The following is an 18,584-nucleotide window of genomic DNA, read 5'->3' on the forward strand; positions in this document are numbered from 1 at the left end:
AATCTACTGGAACTTTTCCAGCATAGAACCATAGAATCACAGAACCCTACAGTACAGAAAGAGGTCCTTCGGCCCATCGAGTCTGCACCAACCACAATCCTACCCAGGCCCTACCCCCATATCCCTACATATTTTACCCACTAATCCCTCTAACCTAAGCATCCTAGTACACTAAGAGGCAATTTTTAGCATGGCCAATCAACCTAACCCGCACATCTTTGGACTGTGGGAGGAAACCGGAGCACCCGGAGGAAACCCACGCAGACACGAGGAGAATGTGCAAACTCCACACAGACAGTGACCCAAGCCGGGAATTGAACCCAGGTCCCTGGGGCTGTGAAGCAGCACTGCTAACCACTGTGCTACCATGCAGCATCTAGGGAAGGTTGGAAGATTATAACCATTGCATCCATTATCTCTACTATCAATTCTTTAAGACGCTAGGATGCAGGCCATCAGGTCCAAGGGACGTGTCAACCTTCAGTGCCATGGGCTTTCCCAATACTTTTTCTTGCATTATAGCTATTGTCTTACATTCCTCCATCCCTTTTGCTCCTTTGTTTTCTACTACTCCTAGGATACAAAATACTTGTTCAAAGTCTCTGCCATTTCCTTCCCATTATTAATTCCTTAGAGATAATGGGTGCAATGGTTGTAATCTTCCAACATAAGAGATCACTGTTTGCTTCAGCTACTCTCTTCCTTTTTGTATACTTCAAGTAACTCTGATTCTCTGTTTTATATTTCTTGCTAGTTTACTTTAATATTCTAATTTCTTCCTTTGTTTTCTAGTCATTCTTTGCTGGTTTCTAAAATTTTCCCAATCTTCTGGCACATTTTCACAGCATTATACACATTTTCTTTTAATTTGATACCATCCTTAACATCCTTAATTAGCCATGGATGGTTTAGCCTCCTCGTAGAGTAATGTTTTTCTCAAATGAATATATCTTTGCTAAGAGATATGAAATATCTCCTTAAATGTCTGCCATTGCTTATACACCATTTTATAGTTTAACCTATTTTCCCAGTCTGCTTTAACCAATGTTATTTTCATACCTTTGTAATTGCCTTATTTAAATCTAAGACTCCAGTTTTATACTCCAGTTTCTCACCCTCAAACTGAATGTGAAATTCTAAGATGAACATTCTTCTTGGAGGATCCTTTACTATGAAGTCTTTAATTAATCGTTCTCATTACACATTACCACGTCTAAATAGATTGCTTATGCCATAACATATTGTTCCAAGAAACTGTCTTCAGTACACTCCATGAACCCACCTTCAAGTTACCTTCGAAATCTGTCTTGTTTGATCTATATAAAAATTAAAATCGCCTATGTTTATCGCAGTCCTTTCTTACAAATTCCTATTAATTCTTGATATTTACATTTTCCTAGAGGGTAGCTACTGTTTGAGGGTCCATATATTCCCACCAGTGACTTACTTTCTTTGCTATTTCTTATCTCCAACCAAGCTGACACTTACTGAGAGCCCTTATCCCTTTTCTCTACCTCCTCCTTTTAGCAGTTTGTCCTGCTCTGTGTTCCCTGTTCATTCTCCCGGAAATGCTCAATTTAAAGCATTTTAAGTACAATATAATAGACCATTGATATTCGGAGGCAATTTGATTTTGCATGAACCTTTTCCTTCAAAACTGCTTTCCCTCTCCAAAACCATGAGTGACACTTTATGGTGACCACAAGTGCAAGAAATATGGCATACAGGGCGACTAAATTAGGTAAGTTGCGAAATTGATTTTCCAATAACAGGTTGAGATGCAGAGATAAACTCTGGCATGTTTACGGTGCATTAGGCCTCACACCAGCCTGTGGGGCGGGAGGATGGGTTTGTATTTGTAATGTATGATATGAATATTCATTAGTATCAACTTGTTAAATGAAGTCTTACCTTCAAGATAAAGTCAATGGCACATCAGAATCTCATTGCACTTGCTTCACGTTTGTTTATAGGGTACTGTGCACCAGTTGGGTTTGTGTAGTGAGGTCTGTGCTTTTCTTTGTTGAATCCAATGACACAAGGAAGGGGAGCAGAGAATGGCAACTTGAATGAAAACTCAGGACTGGTAAAGATGAGTCAGTGGTAAAGGGGTATGTGTTGAGTGGAGTTGGGGGATATGGTGGAGTGAAAGAGGGTTCTAAGGAAAGACAGAAGATGGGATTGCAGGCACAGAGGAGTGAAATGAGGAGGGCCTGGTTTCTTGAGTGCGATGGACAGGTAGTGGGAACAGTCAGTATAGGTAGGAAAATGACAGGCCTAAAGGATGATGTCAGTACTGTCCAAATATGCGTCCATTTCAGGGTGTTAGCTGGTACAGTCTTTACAGGGCTCCAAGTTCACCTACAACATTTCAATTATCTCTGCCAAGAATGATCTTGTAGGAACACAGGAACATAGGAAACAGGAGCAGTAGGCCATTTGGCCTCTTGAGCTTGCTCTTCCATCAATTAGATCACAGTTCATCCTCTACTTGATCTTGGACAACGTCTTTATTACTGCATAAAAGAAAGACCTACCTGAGCCTGCAAGTTCAGCCATGTCCCACAGAATGGTGAACACACCACTGGACACTAACATGAACATTCAATAAAGAGTGAACAAAAAGACATAACATTGTTTCTTCTACAATAAAGGAAATGTCCCTAACTCCTTCGCCTGAATTTTTTGGATGGTAGTGTCTCACTTCCTGATTCTGTGCCCTACAGCCATTTCATGCACCTGAATGGCCAGCAACTCTCCAGTACCTACAGTAACAGCATTGTAATCGATAGAAGAAGGAGTTCAGGAAGACTTTAGAGCCTAAGGCTGGGCACTGCAGGCCCAGGTAAGTTCAAGGTGTTCTAGGGAAGGGAGGGTAGGGAAGGCAAAGGAGGCACAGACACACCCTAAAAACCCATTGCTGAGACAGAATGTAATTCTGGCCCCCGTAAACATTAATACATTTCAACCATGGGGTGAGCCAGTCCATTTAGCTCTCTGGCAGGTTAAGAGGAGGCAGGTTTCTTGATGCTTGGTAAAATACGACAGATATGCACTATGCAAATTTTATTCATTCTTCTTCGAAAGTTGCAGTGCAAGGGTTCTACAACAAGCACGGAATCCCTATTTGCATAACTAAATAACCTCCCACCTGGAATGCTGGCCAACAAATGGGGTGCCTTTCTGAAAGTTGAAATGGTGCATAAGGTTCAAACAAATTAGCATGCACCACAGCGTTATGCTTCATCAAAAAAGGTTTGAAACCAATTTGTTAGAAAAGGAAGAGTGCAGTTTGGTGACAGTGGCAATTTTGTATTTACACCCGGGTGAAAGTGGTATTAACATTGAAGATAGGAGGAGGAGGAGGCTAATTGGCTCTTTGAGTCTGCTCTGCCATTCATTATGATCATGGTTGACCATTCAACTCAATAGCCTAATCCTGCTTTTTCCCCATAACCTTTGATCCCATTCACCCAATTTATTGCTGGCGTCCAGCCGGACATCTAGATAATTCTGTAAAATTTAAATTTATTACAAAGATCAAAGTAATTAATGATTTCAAAACTAGTAGAACACTGGGTAAGAAAAGGCTCAAGTTATTAATAGCTTTTCTGTCTACCTCCATCCTCATCTGTGTCGGTGTCAGACTCTTCACTGTCCATTGGCTTGTTGTCCCTGTTTCCATCAGTTTCCAAATTCCATATCATCAAAGCAGTGTCAGCACCACCCACTGTAAGCAACAAGCTGTCATCCTGTGCCCACCTCACATTAGTCACATGTGCACTGTGGCCCACATACTTTTTAAACTTTGCATATCGGCCCTGGAAAACAAATCAGTCACATTTTTAGTTAGGGATGTGGCTATTATGACTTCATTTACCTAAACACTTATAATACAGAAGTATGGGCACTATACCACAATTAGATATTACTTTTGACACAACTTTTTTGTTGATAATTTTAATAATTTTTTTCCAGAATACTGGACCATAATTTTTATTGCATTCAAAAATAGAGAAGTGAATCAATAGAAAGTTGTTTTCTTTGGACAATTTTTTTTGCTTACTAACACTCTTCTACTATCACGATTGTATAACTAGCTGTTGTAAGAAGTTAAAAGAAAGAGCAATGTCCCACAAAGTGAGGTGCCATTTTATCCTTCTGGCAAAAACTACTAAGAATTTATTTTTTCTTTTCCCTTGGACAAAAAATAATAAGACACCATAGATTAGGTGTTATATTCAAACAGGATCAGGACATTATTATTGATGTTGTGTGTGCCCATCATGTATATGTAATTTCTGTTTTGTAAATGAGGAAGTTTGGGGGTTATGCAATTCTATTATTCAAATTTTATTTTATGAGTATACTTTTTGACCAATAATTGTGCAATTTTAAGAGTTATGGTTATATTAATATACAGATGATATGCAGTTAGTTTAATATTAGATAGGTCTGCTTATTTTCTGGTGTTAGCCATGATTCATCAATAATTCCATTTTCTTTAAAGTTTAAGGTTTATTTATTTACAAATCAATTTCAGTCATAACCAAGGGCTGAACTGAGCTAAATTTTACCATTAGTCATTAGAATTAAAATATAAAAATCATAGAAGGAACAGATTAAAATAAACTCATTAGATTTTGCAGATCTTTACATTATCAAGGTTCAAAGTTATACAATCAGTAAAGTTGATTATGTAAATGAGATATAGCATTGAACTATTCTTAAATCTTGTTCTTTTATATCTTAGTTAACGTAGCTGGTAGCCAGTGTGAGATCTGTCTTCAGGTAACAAGTAGCGAAGTTTGGACTGCGGCAGCTATCCTACAAAAGAATGGCAGAATTGATTTTGTCCATTCTTGATTGTCTCCAGACAACAATTATGCAAGATTATGATTAATGGTGGTAATTAGGACCAAGAATGACTTTGCAAGCCCTTTTCCGAACACAATTGATGGCTTTACGTTGTTGCTCTATGATTCTGCTGAACCACATAGTTACCTGGTATTCCAATATGGGACGTATAAAAGATGTGAAAATGGTTATAAGATCATCGCTTTAGAAGGAGTGGTGTTTCAGCTTCCACAGCAAGTACAGACGGCTGTTAGATCATTTAACAATAGGTCTGATGTGCACATCCCATGTTAGATCTGACTGGCTAAATATACCCAACAATTTGACAGTGTTATGATGTTGGATCATGATGTCATTCTGTGACAGATTGGTTAAACGCTGTTTGTTTGGAGCGAGATCAACGAACGTGCACTTAATGGGGTTAAGGCGAGTTCCGTTGTACACAGACCAATTGTGATGTTGCTCAAGGCCAGGCTGGCATGTGAGATTCAGTATGACGAAGCAACTTTTCAATAACCATCAGTACCTTATCGTATTTGAAGTAGTGAATGTCAGTGTCGATATCGTTTTAGCTGGCATCGTTAATTGGAACAAGTAAAACAGTGGATCCCGTCTTAGTTCCCTGCGGAAATCCAGCATAAATGCATATCCACTTGGGTAGTTTATTGGTGAAATTGTGAAATTAAAATGTTTTTCAAAATTTGAAATGATATTGCTTATCTAAGAAACATGAGATGAATCAACTCCCATTTGTAGGAACTTGAGACGGCAATTGTGTGATCGATGTGATCGAATACTTTGGAGAGGTCTATAAGCAGCCTGTGATTCCGCATATCAATATGCTCATGCATTGTGAGCAGGATATTAAACAAGCAATTTGAAATTGACATGTCTTTGATGTTTCCAAACTGGAATTGTTCTGCATTGTCTCCATTGTTCATTTTGTTATAAAGTGTTCTGCAACTTTGGAGAAATGAACAATTAGAATGATAGGGTTCAGGTTGTCAATGCTGGCAGGTGACAAATTTCAGAATAGAAATTACATATACCCTTTTCCACTGTGCCAGGACAGTCTGTTACATGTGTGATGCATTGATTGTGTCAGTCAAAAATTGTGCAAGTTCGTAACATCACTGCCAGACATCAGGCAGTTCTCTTAACAGACCACCTGCTTTACAAAATTCAATTCTCCTACCTTTCTAGATAGACCTCCCCATCGGCGAACTTGGTGGAAGAGATACACTGGGAGTGAGGAGGTATTCAGCGATTGTAAATCATCTCCAACAGATGCAAAGTGGGAATATATTTGGACCAAGAACTTTACTGAAGGAAAGCTGACAACGAGGAACAAAATGAACAGATGTCTGTTTCTGTGACTTTGTAATATTATGCAATTTTGCTTTTCGTAGGCAACAGATTTTAAAAGGGGGGGGGGGGACTAGCATGGTGAACCACAAATCAGGTAATTCACCCTGTAAGTTGGAAGCTCTATTGACCTTAATGGCTGGGCCTTAACTGAATAAAAGATCTTGGAATCCTGCTGACCCAATGCCAGATTGTTGGTCAGCAAGTGGGAGCAAAAATATGGCAGCAGGAGACTGCAGCCCAGAACCTCTGGAAATGGTTCCTTACAGTAAGCGAGGTCATGAGGGGAACAGGGGAAGGTGGTGGAGGGCTTAGCAATTGTTCTAGGGTGAAATTCCAGCATGATCTAAAAAGGCTGGAGTGGGGGATTCCAGTAAGTTCAGTGGGCTAGTGGTGTTCAGTCCATCACTAGTTGATTTTGCAGGAGTTTTGCCTGAATTCTTGTGGTGCTAGTTTCAAGAACAACATTAGCATTTGTTCAACGATCCTCCCGTTGAATCTGAAGAATGTGGCAGAGACGTTGTTGATGGAATTCTTCTAGCATTCTTCTGTGTCACTGATACACGGGTCAGGCCTCACCGCTGTACAGGAGCGTGGTGACATCAACTGCTCTGTTCACTAGGACTTTTGTTGACTTGTGGAAGTCTTTATTATCAAACACTCTGCCATAGTTTGTAGAAGGTTGATCTGGCGCAGCTGTTCTGGGGTTGGATCTCCAAGTCAGTTGTGGCCTTTTGAGAGAGATAGCTGACAAGGTATGGGAAATAATCAACATATTCTAGGATCTTTCTTTCAACATATATGGGAAGTGGAATATTTTGACTTACCAGGTCTGGGGTTGATACAAATGTTTTGTTTTTGCACTATTCAAGGGTCTCTTGCATGCAGAGTTGAAGAGATCGAGAGTGATTTGCAAAACAGATGTAGAGTGGGCAATGACACTGCAATCATTCACAAATTATAAATGATATACATCCATTGTGGTCAGCTTAGTTTTGGCAGCAAGGTGACTGAGGCTAAAGAGTTTTCCATCTAGATAATATTTATTACTTCCATCAGAGACCAATTGATCTTTGAGATGAATGGAAACTGTCACATAGACTGTAAGGGGCTTTTACACAGTCTTGCTTGACACCAGTCCACATTTTGAAGAGTCTGTTTCAGATGTTCTACAGAAGACAGATGCACTTATATCACCATGAAGCAGTTGCAGGATTTCAATGAATTTTTTAAACATCCAAATCTCTGGAGCACAATGCATAGCGATTTACTGTGTCAAATGCTTTGGTCAGGCTGATAAATGCAATGAAGAGTTCCTAATGTTGTTCTTTATATTTTTCTCAGATTTGTCTAGCAACTAAGACCTCAGGTTCCTCCAGAAGGCTTCAAGCCACACTATGTCAAATAGAATGTAAATGTTTGAGAATTTAATACACTCAACCTGACAACATATCATTTATATTCTTTAATATAAAATGCTGAGTGCAGTAGACATTTCTGTAAATTAAGAAAACCTGCATTTCATAACGTACTGTCATTATTTGTATCCTGAAATCATCATAATTGTGCAATCCTTATTTTATACCTTGATTTTGTTTCTATTTTAATGGTTGTCTATAGCTATGTTGTAAATTATAATTACATGTTTTATTTGTTTTGTCAATGCAATTCAGAACCAATTATCTATCTCACTAAGAACTCAGCTAAAATATTTAGAAAAAGGACAATAAATCTGTCCATACATTTAGCATTGCTCTTCTGCTTTTATGCCTTTGTGTGAATTTATTTTTTTGAGTAGATTTGATTGGTTGTTTAGAATATGACCTAACTGTGTGGTGTTTTTCTGAAGAAGATAATTTATGTGTATTAAGTATATAGAAGTGAAACATTTTCTTCTTTTTTAACTGTTAATTAGGGCTGATTTGAGGAGGAACTTCTCCGCCCAAAGGGTTGTGAAACTGTGGAATTCCCTGCCCAGTGAAGCAGTTGAGTCTACCTCATGGAATGGTTTTAAGGCAAAGATTGATAGATTTTTGAAGAATAAAGGAACTAAGGCTTATGGTGAGCGGTTGGGTATGTGGAACTGAGTCCATGAAAAGATCAGCTATGTGCTTATTGAATGGCGGACCATACTCAACAGGCCAAATAGCCTATTCCTGCTCCTAGTTTTTATGCTCTTAACTCATACATAATTTCACAGGGGTCAAAGAACTACTGTGGAAATTGCCTTCTGATGCAAGTACGAGTGGAGAATATTGAGAGCAAAGCTAAATTACAACAAGACCCATTCCTATGTAATGCCAATTTCTTTGTTGGTTGTGCAAACATTTCTGTCTCCATGATTCTGAATCTGCCAATGATTATGAAAACTGTGTTCTTTTTAACTTGAAAAAACACTGGAATGTTCCAATTTAAGTGTTCCAAATAAAAAATGTGAAGTTATGCCTTTTTTTAAAATGTTATATGCAAGTTTCTGCCTTAAATTATCTTTCCTGTAAGTTTCTCTCTTAAATTAATCTCTCTCCACCTTTCCATCTCCAACTGGCCTTCATACCTTCAATACTGACAGACTAGATTAAGAAACACAAAAGCTAGAGTTCCAAATTAAAATACAAAATGCTGCAAATAAACAGGTCTGAAGGAGAAAAAGTAAATCAGATTTGGTGTGCAGTTTTTTGTTGGATTTTTGTTTATAGACATTTGCACAAGCTGATACTGAACCCATGCCATCTTTTAGAAGCCCAAACTCTGCTTAATATAAGACTGCTGAGTAAGCAGATTCCATCCAAACCTCCACTTTGCCAGATCCTACTCTTAAGACAATGTGAATGTTTTTGTTCTATCCTTCTTGACTAAAGTAAGAAATTTATCTCTTTAGCTTATGTTGCATTTAACAATAGCTAGAATTAAATAGAAAAATCGAATACCAGGTTATGGCACCGTGTGAGTGCAGTGGTCTGGAAAGTGAAGACTCAGAATTCATTTTCTACCCATAATTTAATTAGATGGAAAATAAAGATATGTAGGCTTGTGATTTTCTGATCAGAATTCCTTGGAACGATGTGGAGATGCCAGCGTTGGACTGAGGTAGGCACACTAAGAGGTCTCACAACACAGGTTAAAGTCCAACAGGTTTACTTGGTCGCATGAGCTTTCAAAGCACTGTCCCTTCATCAGGTGAGTGAAGAATTGGGTTCACAAACAGGGCATATCTAAACTCAGACTCATTTACAATATAATGGTTGGAATGCAAGTCTTTACAGGTGCAGACAATGTGAGTAAAGAGAGGGTTAAGCACAAGTTAAAGACGTGTGAATTGTCTCAAGACAGATTTTGCAAGCCCAGGCAAGTCATGGGGGTTACAAGATCCTGGTTGCGGCTGTCCTCATGTGTGCAGAACTTGGCTATCGGTTTCTGCTCGGCGATTCTGCATTGTCGTATGTGTTGAAGGCCACCTTGAAGAACAGTTAGCTGAAGATCAAAGGTTGAGGGCACTTGACTGCTGAAGTTCCCCCACAGGAAGGAAACTCTCCTGCCTGGTTACTATCGAGCAGTGTCCATTCTTCTGTTGTCATAGCATCTGCATGGTTTCACTGATATACCACGCCACGGGCATCCTTTCCTGCAGCATATCAGGTAGACAACATTGGCCGAGACGCAAGAGTATGTACTGTGTACCTAGTGGATGATGTTCTCACGTGAGATGATAGCATCCATATTGATGATCCGGCATGTCTTTCATAGATTGATGTGGCAGGGTTGTGTGGTGTCGTGGTCATTGTTCTCCCGAAGGCTGGGTAGTTTGCTGCAAATAATGGTCTAAGTTTGTGCAGTTGTTTGAAGGCAAGTAGTGGGGGTGTGGGGATGGCCTTGGTGAGATATTCGTCTTCATCGATGACATGTTGAAGGCTCCAAAGATGTCATAGCTTCTTTGCTCCAGGGAAGTACTGGACAACAAAAGATACTCTATTCACTGTGTCCTACATTCGTTTTCTGAGGAGGTTGGTGCGGTTTTTCGTTGTGGTGTGTCGGAACTGTTGATCAATGACTCGAGCGCCTCATTCTGTTCTTATGAGGGCGTCTTTCAGTGTCTGTAGATATCTGTTGCATTCCTCCTCATCTGAGTAGATTCTGTATATATGGGGGAATGGTCTGTAGGGTGGAAGCTGGAGAAGTGGAGCATTATGAGGTTATCTGTGGGCTTGCAGTACAGGGAAGTGCTGAGGTGACCGTCTTTGTTGGAGATAAGTGTGTCCAAGATTCTAGAGGGTGAGTCTGATGGTGGGATGGAACTTGTTGATGTCATCATGTAGTTGTTTCAGTGATTGTTCACTGTGAGTCCAAAGGAAAAAAATGTCAATATTCTTCCTTTGCAGCAAACTATCCAGCCTTTAGGAGAACAGTAACCATGACACCACACAACTCTGCCACAGCAACCTCTTCAAGTCGTACTGGATCATGAACATGAATGCCATCATCTCACATGAGAACACCATCCACCAGGTACACGGTACATATTCTTCCAACTCGGCTAACTGCAGGAAAGGATATCCCAAGGCATGGTACATTGGCGAGACCATGCAGATACTACGACACTGGGCACCGATCGACAATCACCGGGCAGGAATGTTCCCTTCCTGTTGGGAACACTTCAGCAGTTAAGGGCATTCAACCTCTGATCTTTGGGTAAGCATTCTTCAAGGCAGCCTTCAAGACACAAGACAATGCAGAATCACTGAGCAGAAACTGATAGCCAAGTTCCACACACATGAGGAGGCCTCAGCTGGGATCTTGGGTTCATGTCACACTACCTGTAACCACACAACTTGCCTGGACTAGCAAAATCTTAGTAACTGTCCTGGCTTGAGACGATTCACACCTCTTTAACCTGTGCTTAACCCTCTCTCCACTCACATTGTTTGCACCTGTAAAGACTTGATTACCTGTTAAGACATGCATTCCAATCATTATCTTATGATTGAGTCTGTATCTATATACGCCCTGTTTATGAACCCAACTCTCCACTCACCTGATGAAGGGGCAGCGCTCCAAAAGCTAGTGCTACCAAATAAACATGTTGGACTTTAACCTGGTGTTGTGAGACTCCTTGGAATGAACATTATACAGATGAGCAACACTTCTGCCATAATGTGAAGACCAATTTATATTCCTTTGTATTTCAGTATGTTTAACTTCCCAAACATTCCAAGCCAATTTTTGTAGGTCATCAAATGTCCAAACTAATTACCTGCACGACATGACAGTGAATACACCTGTAAAATAACTGAAACAACGAAGTATCAAAACTTGCAAAATTTAATTAAGTTAGCATGTTTGACAGTATACATGCAAAACATACAATTTATGCATTTATTATGGGGAATTTAAAACAAAAGTGATTTGAATGACCATATATACACTGTTATTTTTATATTAAAACAAAATATTACCTGTGCAAATAAAGTTACCTTTACTGGATATGAAAAAAGCTTTATGAAGCCAAAGTCATCCCCTGTGACTATGAGTTTTTTGTCTTTGGTCAGACAGGCTGCATTGACATCTGTGATATCACTGTGTGTAGGCCAGATTCCTTCACATGTTGGTCCTAAAACACATGTCCAAGTAGCCCAATCTATCTTTTCTATCTGCATAAAAAATGAAACAGATAAGCTGGAATTTCCTGTGTATCAAATCTCAATTAAGATCTACCATCATGTGACAGAATAATTGATCTCAACATATCTACGTTTATGCAAAAATAAAGAGCTTATAGGTCCAGAAACAATGTTCTCTCAATAGAGAATGATAGTTCTCTGATTAAATTTTACTGTTGAGCATGTTGAAGTCAGTGACTGCTCATGATACTACACTAGAATTCTTGTGTGTGGGCAAGTGCTAGTGGGAAAAATTGCATAAATACAAAAAAGGACATGGGAAACATGGAATGCAGTTAGCCCATACATGTTCATGGTATTGTAGACAGTATAGTAATTTTCTACAGCCTGCTGCTTTACATGGCTGCTGTGTGCAGCCAGTGCTACATAGACTGTTCATGAGCTGCGCACATCAACAGAAGGCCTGATATTTCAATTGGCTGGGCTTAAAAGTAGCTTATGCCTCCGAAAGCTAAGAAGCATTGTGGTTGCATGAGCTAGTGGGAGTCATCTGAAAACTGAGCAATGACTGCACGTAAGAGAGGTTGTGCATTAAGATTTTCAGACAATGTCTTTGTTGAAGAAGTAGAGAGTTGTATAGTTGTTGGGGGACAGATACTCTGAAGAGGTGGTGGCAGAGGTTAATTTCAAGAATGTTGTTCTTAGAACATGGATGCAGTGCAGGAAGAAATTTAACTATTTTATACAAGTTGTCAAGATGAATGAGTCCATCTTTAAGTGGCATATTCTATCAACTGCACCACTAGCCTCATTTACTGATCAATTCATACATCTCCATATCAACCTATTAATAATCTCAAACAGATAATACTCAAACCTTCAATTCATATATTTTAACCCAACTCTGCATATTTGGTACTGTTGCAAGCTTTGCATTCACAGCCTACAGTTCTTACACACTGGCAGCTATTCAACCATGGTACTTATATCATCCAAACAGACTGAATCAACTGTCCCACACAGAATTCCTTATTTTTTTGTAGAAAGCAATGACACAAATTAGCATCCAGCAGCATGGGGAAATGGACCAGATCACTAGCATGTTTTAACCCCTATGTAAGTGAGTGTCATTGTAGGGATGGGCATTGCTGGGCTGTGGCCACTGGAGGTGCTGAAACAATTGATGATATCTAATTATCTGGGCCTCTTCTCTCATTCCACTTGATGTCTGACATTATGCTCTTAAAATTGATTGTGGCAGCATGGTTCTCACTATAGGCCGGCAGTGCATGTATGCGTGGGTTTCAGACTCAGGTTATGAGTCATGTCATCAATGAATAACATTTGTTGATTAGTAGCCAGCCTTTGACTTGGTATGGTGAATCAAACAGAGCTGTTGCAGGATGAAGAAACTGCCCTTTATCCTGGCAATAGAGACTGTTTCTCTATTGCCAGGATAAAGGGCAATCACCAGTATGGTACACTGCTTGTGATTGCACATGATCTGCACATTGAGGGATCCGAATCCTTTATGTTCAGAAAAAAGCCAAGTTGACCTGAGATATAGAAGGCCTTCAGTACAGTCAAAGACACCATGCTCCATGGAGAGGCCTGCAATCCATGGAAACCTTGAGTTCTCTCTGCCTGCTGATTTCTGGCAAATGAGATTATGCTAGGTCACTTTGTACAGAAAGCCTCAATGACATGGCATCTGCAGCACTGTGTTGCAAATCGCAAGATGTTACTTATTTCTTCAGCAGCAGTCGGGAAGGAATCAGATACAAATAAGTTGAGAGCCACGGTAATCTCAAAAAACACAGGCAACATGATTGTTGATCAGCCTTGAACTTTCAGTTGTGCTGTATCAGATTCAATTCACAACTTCTGTAGTGAAGCAAAGACATCTCAGGCATTCACCCTCGCTAAAGTTCATGTAAATTAATTGCCTCTGGATATGGCCTCCCGCTATCCCTCCCTCTTTTGTGTGGCCTCTGTTCTTTATCCCGTTCTTGCTCAATTCTAAGAGGGAACACTACCAAAGTCTGGAAGCAACCTGTTTCAGTCCAAACTTCTAGACCAATAAAAATCTGTTTTAGTATCAGCCAGCACTCTCTGTAAACTAATCAAACTTTAGGCAACTTCAGGAAAATTCTAAAATAACAACAACTTGTATTTATGTAATGTCGTTAATGTAAGTAAGTGTCACAAGGTGTTTCACAGAAGTGTTATGATGTAACGATTGATATTCAGGAACTTAAGGAGGTATCAATTAGGGGGCTAAAAACTTTGTCAAAATGGTAGGTTTTAGGACCTTTAAAAGTGGAAAGAGAATGAAAGAAAGAGAGAAGTTTAGCAAGGGGATTTCAGGGCTTAGAACCTTGGAACTGAAACACAGCCACCAACAGGGGGGCAGTTACAGTTGGGGATAGTCATGAAGCCAGAGTGCATGTGACTCAGAGGTTTATGGGACTTGAGAAGGCTATAGAATAGGGAAACAAAAGGATACAATTTAAAAATCAAGGTTTTACTTCACTGGGAAGCAGTATAGGTCAGCAAGAATGGGGTGATGGATTTGCAGGATTTGGTGTGAATAAGGACACATGCAGCAGAGTTTTGGATGACCTCAAGTTTATGGAGTATGGAAATACTCCATAAAATTGAATAGTCAAATAGTAAGATAGGTATTGATAAGGGTTTCAGCATCAAATGAATTTAAGTAAAAGAGAAGTGGCACCATATTATAAAGGAGGAAATAGATGTTCTTAATGATGTCACGGATATATGGTCGAAAGCTCCTTTCATCTTGAGGTCAAATATGACAGAAAGATTGTGAACTGTCTGGTTCAGCCTAATATTTGCTACAGAAATGGATGGAATCTGTGGCTAGTGAAACGGAGCTCGTAGCAAGGACCAAAGGCAATGGACTTGGTCTTCCCAATATTTAATTGGAGGAAATTCCTGCTCATCCTTTACTGATTTTTGGACAAGTAATTTGGTAATATAGAGACAGTGGATTATTAAGAGGAGTGATGGTGAGAGCGACTTGGTATCAGTGTACAAGTGAAAACTGACGCTTCATTTTCAAATAAGATTGCTGAAGAACAGCGCGCAGATGAGAAAGTACCAAGATGGTGTAGTGTTCACTTCTGCCAGAAACGTGTGTATGAATCTCAGGAATAATTTTTGAGAGTTAAAAAGTATGCATGGCGTCTAAAATACACATGTTACAAGCCCCATTTTCTTCCCCTGAGCCTTTTAGCCTCCAGTACCTGTTCTAGCCAACATGCACTTCCACTTTAAGGGGTGCAAGCTGGTTTTAGGAAGTGCAAGCTAGCTTTAATTGGTGCTTGACTCCCTGCTGAGTGTGCAAACATTGCAGCATGCTTAGTACTGAGCTGCTTGCTGCAATCATGTTACTAACATTACTGCCATTAGATGTGGGTAATTGTTCATCAAGGTCCACATGTCTGCTAATGCCTCTCAGCAATTTTTAACCTGCCAACTTTAATACTGTGGATAAGATTAATTTTATAAAACAAAGCTTAGAGAGTTGTCATAATAATACTCAAGATGAAGTGCTCAACAAAGAAGCTAAACATTAGCAAAACAGTAAATTATTTTCTCATTCTTGTTAAAAAGTGACTTAATTTACAGAAAGACATCATAAGTTCATAAGATATAGAAGCAGAATCAGGTCCATCAGGTCTGCTCCACCATTTGATCGTGGCTGATATGCTCTTCACCTCCATTTTCCTGCTTTCTCCCCATAACCCTTCAACCTATTGCCTATTAAAAGTCTGTCTAACTGCTCCTTAAATGTATTCACTGTCCCAGCATCCACCACACTTTGGGGTAGCGAATTCCACAGCTTCACAACCCTTTGGGAGAAGTAGTTTCTCCTCAACTCTGTTTTAAATTTGCTACCCCTTATCCTAAGACTATGACCTCATCCTAGCGCATCCCACAAGAGGAAGCATCCACTCCACATCTACTTTATCCATACCTTTTATGATCTTGTATACTTCAATTTGATCTCCCTTCATTCTTCTAAATTCCAGAAACTGTTCAATTTCTCTTCATACGACAAACCCCTCATCTCTGGAATCAATCAAGCGAATCAAAACTGGACCAAAGCTGGGGACCAAAACTGTGCACAAACTCCAGGTGCAGTCTCACCAATGCCTTGTATAGTTGCAACAATACTTCTTTACTTTTATATTCTATTCCTTTAGCCATAAATGCCAACATTATTATCTGCTGTACTGCACGCTGGTTTCCTGTGACTCATGAACGAGAACACCCAGATCCCTCTGCACTGGAGCACCCCGAAGTCTCTCCTTCCCATTTTTCCAACCAAAAGGCATGGCCTCACACTTATCCACGTTAAACTCCATCTGCCACATTTTGGCCCACTCTCTGAACCTATTTATATTCATTTGTACTTATTTCTATTATTGGTACTTATTTCCTCATTGCAACTTACTGTCCTCCTCATTTTTGTGTCATCTGCAAATTTGGCTATAGAGCCATCTACCTCTGTATCCAGGTCATTAATATAGATTGTAATTGGCTGGGACACAAGGACCGAACCCTACGGCACCCCACTAGTTACTTCCAGTCATCCAGAAAAAACCCATTTATCCTGACTTACATCTTCTGTCCAACAGCCAGTCACCTATCCAAGCTAATAAATTACTTCTAATCCTATGTGACCTAACCTTGTGAATTAACCTTTTGTTCGACACCTTAGCAAATGCCTTCTGGAAGTCCAGATATACCTCACCAACAGGATCCCCATTATCCACTTTGCTTGTTACATCTTCAAAGAACTCTAGCAAAATAGTCAAAATTGATTTGCCCTTCATAAAATCATGCTGACTCTGATGGAAGCGTTTTGACTTTCCAAATATCCTGATATTGCTTCCTTGGTAATTGATTGAAACACTTTTCACAACAACAGATATTAAACTAACTGGTCTGTAATTTCCCACGTTTTGCCTCCCTCCTTTTTGAATACATTAGCAATTTTCCAATTGACTGGAACCTTTACCATGTCCAGGGAATTTTGAAATATTATAATCAATGAATCCACTATCTCTACCACCACTTCCTTTAATATCCTAGGATGTAGGCCATGAGGCCTGGGGGATGTGTCTGCCCTCAATCCCAGTAGTTTGCTGAGTACCATTTCTCTATCAATGTTGATTGTTCTGAGTTCTATTCTTTCTATTATCTCTGGCTTGCCTGTTCCTATAGGAATAATGTCCTCCACTGCAAAAACTAAGGCAAAGTATTGATTTAGCATCTTTGCCATTTCAGTATTCCCCTCTATTAACTCTCTGGTTTCACCTTCCAAGGGACCAACATTCACCTTAGCAATTCTCTTTCCTTTTATATACTTATAGGAGCTTTTGTTATCCTTTTTGATATTGTGCACTGGTTGTCTTTTGTAATTTACCTTAACTCTTTTTATTACTTTTTTAGTATCCCTTTGTTTATGTTTGAAAATTTCCCAATCTTCCAGCCTGCCACAGGCCTTTGCAATATGCTACACCTTAGTTTTTGTCTTTATATTGTCCTTGACCTCCTTGTTTAGCCATGGATATTTTTTACTTCCCTTACCATCATTCTTCCTCACTGGGATATATTTTAGTTGTGAGGAATTGAGTACCTCCTTAAACAACTGCCACTGCTCATCTGCTGGCTTACATTTTTGCTTCCCTGCCCACTCTACTCAGGCCAAATCTATCCTCATGCCTGTGTAATTTCTTTTGTTTAATTCCAGCATCCTCATGTGGGACTCCACTTTCTTACCCCAAACCGAATTTTGAATTCTGTACTATGGTCACTACTCCCCAGAGGATCCCTAACTATGGGATCATCAATTAATCACTCCTCATTACACAATATCAAATCCAGAGTAGTCTGCTCCCTGGTTGCTTCTGCAACATACTGTTCCAAGAAACAATCTCTAATACATTCAATGAACTCTGCCTCCAGGCTACCCTTGCCAATTTGATTCTTCCAATCTATGTGCATATTAAAATCGTGATGTGGAGATGCCAGCATTGGACTGGGGTAAACACAGTAAGAAGTCTCACAACACCAGGTTAAAGTCCAACAGGTTTATTTGGTAGCAAAAGCAACTAGCTTATGGATCGCTGTTCCGTCATCAGGTAAGTGGGAATTTTCTTTGGTAGCAAAAGTGGCTTTTGCTGCCAAATAAACCTGTTGGACCTTAACCTGGTGTTGTGAGACTTCTTAACATGTTAAAATCACCCACGATTATTGCCGTACCTTTCTTGCAAGCCCCCAGTATTTCCTGACTTATACTGTGCCCCACTGTGCAACTACTGCTTGGAGACCTATAGATTACTGCTACCAAGTACTTCCCTTTGCTATTTCTTATTTCTATCCAGACTGATTCCCCATCTTGATCTCTCATGCTTATATAATTTCTCACCACAGCACTGATCCCTTTCTTCACCAGCAAAGTTCCACCACCTCCTTTTCCTTTCAGTCTATCTTTCCAAAATGCTGAGTACTCTTGGATATTCAATTCGCAGACATGGTCTCTTTGCAACCATGTCTCGGTAATTGGCACCACATCATACCTTTTTGTTTCTACTTGTGCCATTAACTCATTAATTTTGTTCCAAATGTTTCGTGCATTTAGATACAAAGCTTTTAAATTTGTTCTACTAGTAAGTTTCCCTACTCCTTTATAATTCCTTGCTGCATAAAGAC

The 18,584-nt window shown here is 39.6% G+C and overlaps 1 protein-coding gene across 10 annotated transcripts in view; it reads right to left on the reverse strand.

Moving 5' to 3' along the window:
• The window catches only part of LOC145350939 (echinoderm microtubule-associated protein-like 6), a 394,618-nt gene that overhangs the window by 113,709 nt on the left and 262,325 nt on the right, over positions 1–18,584 (reverse strand). For 8 of the 10 annotated variants that reach the window (XM_080200440.1, XM_080200441.1, XM_080200439.1 and 5 more), the window contains 2 exons: positions 11,691–11,867; positions 3,620–3,821 (listed from right to left, as the gene is read on the reverse strand). In XM_080200440.1, the coding sequence (XP_080056566.1) occupies positions 3,620–3,821; positions 11,691–11,867 (379 nt within the window). Of the gene's footprint in view, positions 1–3,619; positions 3,822–11,690; positions 11,868–18,584 lie in introns of those variants that run through there. The other 2 variants (XM_080200447.1, XR_013888268.1) reach the window with 2 other exon arrangements.

This window comes from Carcharhinus amblyrhynchos, chromosome 12, assembly GCF_965287045.1.
Source record: "Carcharhinus amblyrhynchos chromosome 12, sCarAmb.v2.hapA, whole genome shotgun sequence".
Taxonomy (NCBI): domain Eukaryota; kingdom Metazoa; phylum Chordata; class Chondrichthyes; order Carcharhiniformes; family Carcharhinidae; genus Carcharhinus; species Carcharhinus amblyrhynchos.